Source organism: Oncorhynchus gorbuscha, unplaced genomic scaffold (assembly GCF_021184085.1).
Source record: "Oncorhynchus gorbuscha isolate QuinsamMale2020 ecotype Even-year unplaced genomic scaffold, OgorEven_v1.0 Un_scaffold_7041, whole genome shotgun sequence".
Classification (NCBI taxonomy): domain Eukaryota; kingdom Metazoa; phylum Chordata; class Actinopteri; order Salmoniformes; family Salmonidae; genus Oncorhynchus; species Oncorhynchus gorbuscha.
Genome location: NW_025750512.1, coordinates 12,501 through 18,908, shown reverse-complemented (window position 1 = coordinate 18,908; position 6,408 = coordinate 12,501). Strand labels below are relative to the sequence as shown.

At 46.7% G+C, this 6,408-nt stretch overlaps 1 protein-coding gene across 1 annotated transcript in view; it reads right to left on the bottom strand.

Moving 5' to 3' along the window:
• Positions 1-4,032: 4,032 nt before the first annotated feature.
• Positions 4,033-6,408, bottom strand: part of LOC124029624 — a 9,595-nt gene continuing 7,219 nt past the window's right edge. The window contains exons 9-11 of the mRNA XM_046341273.1: positions 6,027-6,113; positions 5,773-5,903; positions 4,033-4,234 (exon numbers count right to left, since the gene is read on the bottom strand). Coding sequence (XP_046197229.1) covers positions 4,033-4,234; positions 5,773-5,903; positions 6,027-6,113 — 420 coding nt within the window. The remainder of the gene's footprint in view (positions 4,235-5,772; positions 5,904-6,026; positions 6,114-6,408) is intronic.

Sequence of the window (6,408 nt, the reverse complement as noted above, 5' to 3'; positions counted from 1 at the left end):
ATTCTATTAGATTAGATTCTAAAGCATTCTATTAGATTAGATTCTATAGCATTAATTTAGATTAGATTCTAAAGCATTCTATTTGATTCTATTAGATTAGATTCTATAGCATTCATTTAGATTAGATTCTATAGCATTCTATTTGATTCTATTAGATTAGATTCTAAAGCATTCTATTTGATTCTATTAGATTAGATTCTATAGCATTCATTTAGATTAGATTCTAAAGCATTCTATTAGATTAGATTCTATAGCATCCATTTAGATTAGATTCTATAGCATTCTATTTGATTATATTAGATTAGATTCTATAGCATTCTATTTGATTATATTATATTCTATAGCATTCTATTCTACCCCAACGGCAGCTTCTGCTTGGCTTTGTTGTTTCCATAGAGACAGAGCCCTCCCTGGGCTCATCATGGGAGTTGTTCAATGTATATTATATTAAAGTGACGTCTTGTCCCCAGTGATCATTGGTCCTGGTAACTGTATAGGTCAATGTCTGCGTCCCCCATTCTGCACCCTAAACCCCCAAAGTGTACACTTTGTCGCATGGATTTAACAAAAATGTTGGAAATTCCCAGCCAATGCATACAGCAATCTTATGCGAAGTGTGCAAGTGCACACTTGTGGAAAAGGGTGTAGACTCGGGACACAAAAGCCTAGGGATGAAAGTGCTAGTTGATTTTGATGTGAAAGAGACTGTGGTGTTTCTGGGGATCTGGCGCCACCTGCTGGCGACCCACAGCTCAGTGCCTGTTTTCATAAAGCGTCTCAGTGTATGGGGTGCTGATCTAGGATCAGTTTGGCTTATTCCAATCATGATGAATAATATGAAAATGTCCAGGGAGACACCTGATCCTAGATCAGGGCAGAGAGACGTAAAAAAAATAAAAATACAGGTGTAGATACTCTACTACTACAAAGAGTCTGGTAACTCCACAGTCCTGGAGAGTCTCTATTCAGAGTCTGGTAACTCCACAGTCCTGGAGGAGAGATGGTCTCTATTCAAAGGGTCTGGTAACTCCACAGTCCTGGAGAGTCTCTATTCAAAGGGTCTGGTAACTCCACAGTCCTGGAGAGAGATGGTCTCTATTCAAAGGGTCTGGTAACTCCACAGTCCTGGAGAGAGATGGTCTCTATTCAAAGGGTCTGGTAACTCCACAGTCCTGGAGAGAGATGGTCTCTATTCAAAGGGTCTGGTAACTCCACAGTCCTGGAGAGTCTCTATTCAAAGGGTCTGTAACTCCACAGCCTTGGAGGAAAATCAGGTGTGTTTGTGCTGGGCTGGGACAAAAGCCTGCACAGTCAGAGGCCCTGCAGATGTGGGCCATACAGACAAACCTTTCCATTTCATGAAAGACACTTTACAAGGACAAGTTAGGAAACCTATTTTATTATACAATGGTGGTTAAAATGTGAAGAAAAAAAAAAACAAGACAGTTATGAAATATCATCTGCTAACAGGAGTGACTGGTAGTCATGACAACATCACTAACAGAGTCGACTCAACTAGGACAGATATAGCTCAACAGGAGTTGACTCAACCAGGACAGATATACTAACATCACTAACAGAGTTGACTCAACTAGGACAGATATACCAACATCACTAACAGAGTTGACTCAACTAGACAGATGTACTAACAGAGTTGACTCAACTAGGACAGATATACTAACAGAGTTGACTCAACTAGGACAGATACTAACATCACTAACAGAGTTGACTCAACTAGGACAGATGTACTAACAGAGTTGACTCAACTAGGCCAGATATACTAACATCACTAACAGAGTTGACTAACAGGACAGATGTGTACTAACATCACTAACAGAGTTGACTCAACTAGGACAGATGTACTAACATACTAACAGAGTTGACTAACTAGGACAGATGTACTAACATCACTAACAGAGGTGACTCAACTAGACAGATGTACTAACATCACTAACAGAGTTGACTCAACTAGGACATATCTACACTAACATCACTAACAGAATTGACTCAACTAGGACAGATATACTAACATCACTAACAGAATTGACTCAACTAGGACAGATGTACCAACATCACTAACAGAGTTGACTCAACTAGGACAGATATAACATCACTAACAGAGTTACTCAACTAGGACAGATGTACTAACAGAGTCAACTAGGACAGATATACTAACAGAGTTGACTCAACTAGGCCAGATACTAACAGAGTTGACTCAACTAGGCCAGATATACTAACAGAGTTGACTCAACTAGGACAGATATATAACTAGTTGACTCAACTAGACAGATGTACTAACAGAGTTGACTCAACTAGGACAGATACACTAACAGAGTTGACTCAACTAGGCCAGATGTACATCACTAACAGAGGACAACTAGATAGACGTACTAACAGAGTTGACTCAACTAGGATGACAGATATAACTAACATCACTAACAGAGTTGACTCAACTAGGCCAGACGTACTGAGTTGACTCAACTAGGCCAGATGTACTAACATCACTAACAGATCTACTAACAGAGTTGACTCAACTAGGCCAGATGTACTAACATCACTAACAGAGTTGACTCAACATCATAACAGAGTTGACTCAACTAGGCCAGATGTACTAACATCACTAGGACAGATAGAGTTGACTCAACTAACAGAGTTGACCAACTAGGACAGATCTACTAACAGAGTTGACTCAACTAGGACAGATCTACTAACATCACTAACAGAGTTGACTCAACTAGGACAGATATACTAACATCACTAACAGAGTTGACTCAACTAGGACAGATATACTAACATCACTAACAGAGTTGACTCAACTAGGACAGATATACTAACATCACTAGAGTTGACTCAACTAGACAGATATACTAACAGAGTTGACTCAACTAGGACAGATACACTAACATCACTAACAGAGTTGACTCAACTAGGACAGATACACTAACATCACTAACAGAGTTGACTCAACTAGGACAGATATACTAACAGAGTTGACTTCAACAGGCCAATTGACTCACTAACTTGAGGACAGATATACTAACATCACTAACAGAGTTGACTCAACTAGGACAGATATATCTACTAACAGAGTTGACTCAACTAGGACAGATATACTTAACAGAGTTGACTCAACTAGGACAGATATACTAACATCACTAACAGAGTTGACTCAACTAGGCCAGGACAATATACTAACAGAGTTGACTCAACTAGGACAGATACACTAACATCACTAACAGAGTTGACTCAACTAGGCCAGATCTACTACTAACATCACTTGACTCAACAGAGACTGACTCAACTAGGCCAGATATACTAACATCATAACAGAGTTGACTCAACTAGGCCAGATGTACCAGAGTTGACTCAACTAGGCCAGATGTTGGTTCCGGGTTTCAGTGATTAAACATGATTAAACGTAAAACGGACCGACACCAGGTTGGTTACCGCGGTGACGAAGGACGAATCACCAGCCAGTGTACCTTCCTGCCTGCTTTAAACCCCGTCCTCTCGTCAGCCTAATATTTCAGGTTAGCTAGGTGAAGTCTGTCCTTCACTATGTCTACGTTCAGGGTAGTTCCTCACTAATTAGTGACCTTAAAATCATCAAATCAAGTACAAGGGTGGAGTGAACCCCCCCACACCCACAGACGCCCCCCCATACGCTCCGCCCCCGACGCTCAGCCCCCCCTCCGTGGGATGAGTTGGGACATGCGTCGCTGAGTATCTTTCATCGGATCGGCAATGCTAATAGGCAATGCTAATAGGCAATGCTAATAGGCTAATAGGGTAATGCAATGCTAATAGGCAATGTTAAGAGGCAATGCTAATAGGCAATGCTATTGAAAACACACAACAACTAAAAATCATTTTTATTCGCCTCCTTCTGTTCCTCTTTAGATGGTAGCACAGAGAATTCCGAGTCTAGCAGGTCACTAGATCTCAGTGACCTTCAACTCTCACCTCTGGAGGGAGAGGGAGGGGGGAGAAAGTGGCCTTCGATCTAGACGACCAGAACTCCCCGCCATGTCTCTATGCCAGGAGGACAGTCTGTACGTCGCTGTACGGCCCGTAGCGACCATACCGGTCCTTGCCCACCACGATGACGTAGGTGGTACCCGATTGGTACTTGGTTACTGTGACAGCCATGGGCAGGGCCAGGGCCTTGACCACACCCACATTCCTCCAGGACGGGGAGACGCTGCTGCTATGACTCTCCTGAGCGATGTAGATACTGGAGGGAGGAGAGAGAAGGAGGGGGGGAGAGGAGAGTGAGAGGGGGCGAGAGAGGGAAGGGAGGTACCTGTAACTAGAGCCGGGTCGCTCCGTGTGTCTAACTAGAGCCGGGTCGCTCCGTGTGTCTAACTAGAGCCGGGTCGCTCCGTGTGTCTAACTAGAGCCGGGTCGCTCCGTGTGTCTGTAACTAGAGCCGGGTCGCTCCGTGTGTCTGTAACTAGAGCCGGGTCGCTCCGTGTGTCTGTAACTAGAGCCGGGTCGCTCCGTGTGTCTGTAACTAGAGCCGGCTCGCTCCGTGTGTCTGTACCTGTAACCAGAGCCGGCTCGCTCCGTGTATCTGTAACCTGTAACAGAGCCGGCTCGCTCCGTGTGTCTGTACCTGTAACTAGAGCCGGCTCGCTCCGTGTGTCTGTACCTGTAACTAGAGCCGGGTCGCTCCATATGTCTGTACCTGTAACTAGAGCCGGCTCGCTCCGTGTGTCTGTACCTGTAACTAGAGCCGGCTCGCTCCGTGTGTCTGTACCTGTAACTAGAGCCGGGTCGCTCCGTGTGTCTGTACCTGTAACTAGAGCCGGGTCGCTCCGTGTGTCTGTACCTGTAACTAGAGCCGGGTCGCTCCGTGTGTCTGTACCTGTAACTAGAGCCGGGTCGCTCCATATGTCTGTACCTGTAACTAGAGCCGGCTCGCTCCGTGTGTCTGTACCTGTAACTAGAGCCGGCTCACTCCGTGTATCTGTAACTAGAGCCGGCTCGCTCCGTGTGTCTGTACCTGTAACTAGAGCCGGCTCGCTCCGTGTGTCTGTACCTGTAACTAGAGCCGGGTCGCTCCGTATGTCTGTACCTGTAACTAGAGCCGGGTCGCTCCGTATGTCTGTACCTGTAACTAGAGCCGGGTCGCTCCGTGTGTCTGTAACTAGAGCCGGGTCGCTCCGTGTGTCTGTAACTAGAGCCGGGTCGCTCCGTGTGTCTGTAACTAGAGCCGGGTCGCTCCGTGTCTGTAACTAGAGCCGGGTCGCTCCGTGTGTCTGTAACTAGAGCCGGGTCGCTCCGTGTGTCTGTAACTAGAGCCGGGTCGCTCCGTGTGTCTGTAACTAGAGCCGGGTCGCTCCGTGTGTCTGTAACTAGAGCCGGGTCGCTCCGTGTGTCTGTAACTGGGTCGCTCCGTGTCTGTAACTAGAGCCGGGTCGCTCCGTGTGTCTGTAACTAGAGCCGGGTCGCTCCGTGTGTCTGTAACTAGAGCCGGGTCGCTCCGTGTGTCTGTAACTAGAGCCGGGTCGCTCCGTGTGTCTGTAACTAGAGCCGGGTCGCTCCGTGTGTCTGTAACTAGAGCCGGTCGCTCCGTGTGTCTGTAACTAGAGCCGGGTCGCTCCGTGTGTCTGTAACTAGAGCCGGGTCGCTCCGTGTGTCTGTAACTAGAGCCGGGTCGCTCCGTGTGTCTGTAACTAGAGCCGGGTCGCTCCGTATCTGTACCTGTAACTAGAGCCGGGTCGCTCCGTGTGTCTGTAACTAGAGCCGGGTCTCTCCGTGTGTCTGTACCTGTAACTGTCCATGTCGGGCGCCGCGGGGTCTTCCTCAGTGACCCTCCAATGGATGACCAGACACGGGGCAGGGTTTCGGATACGGGCCAGGTGCACAAGGGGCTTCTGGGGGATGGAGTAGGAGGCCGCCTCGAGGGGGAGGGAGGAAGGGAAAGGGGTCGGGGGGAGAGGAGGGAGATGGGACAGCAGCTCACTCTGCGACGGAGGAACACGAAGAGGGAGTAGAGGACACGGGGACTCCTCGGTCTTCACGGTGGTTTCCATCTTCACCGTGCACTCCGTTTTAACTGGCGATGTGGCTGGCGGTCTGGTCACCGGTACGGCAGACGCCTCGACCTTCTACACACACAAGGGAAGGGAGAGGTTACATGGTTTGATACTGAGAGAGAAAGACAAGAAAATAACGACTTTCAGAAGACTAGACTAATGTTGCTGGATAATAACTACTAATAACCACAAATAACCACTAATAACCACAAATAACCACTAATAACTACAAATAACCACTAATAACTACAAATAACCACTAATAACTACAAATAACCACCAATAACTACTAAAACCACTAATAACTACTAAACCACCAATAACTACTAAACCACCAATAACTACTAAACCACCAATAACTACTAAA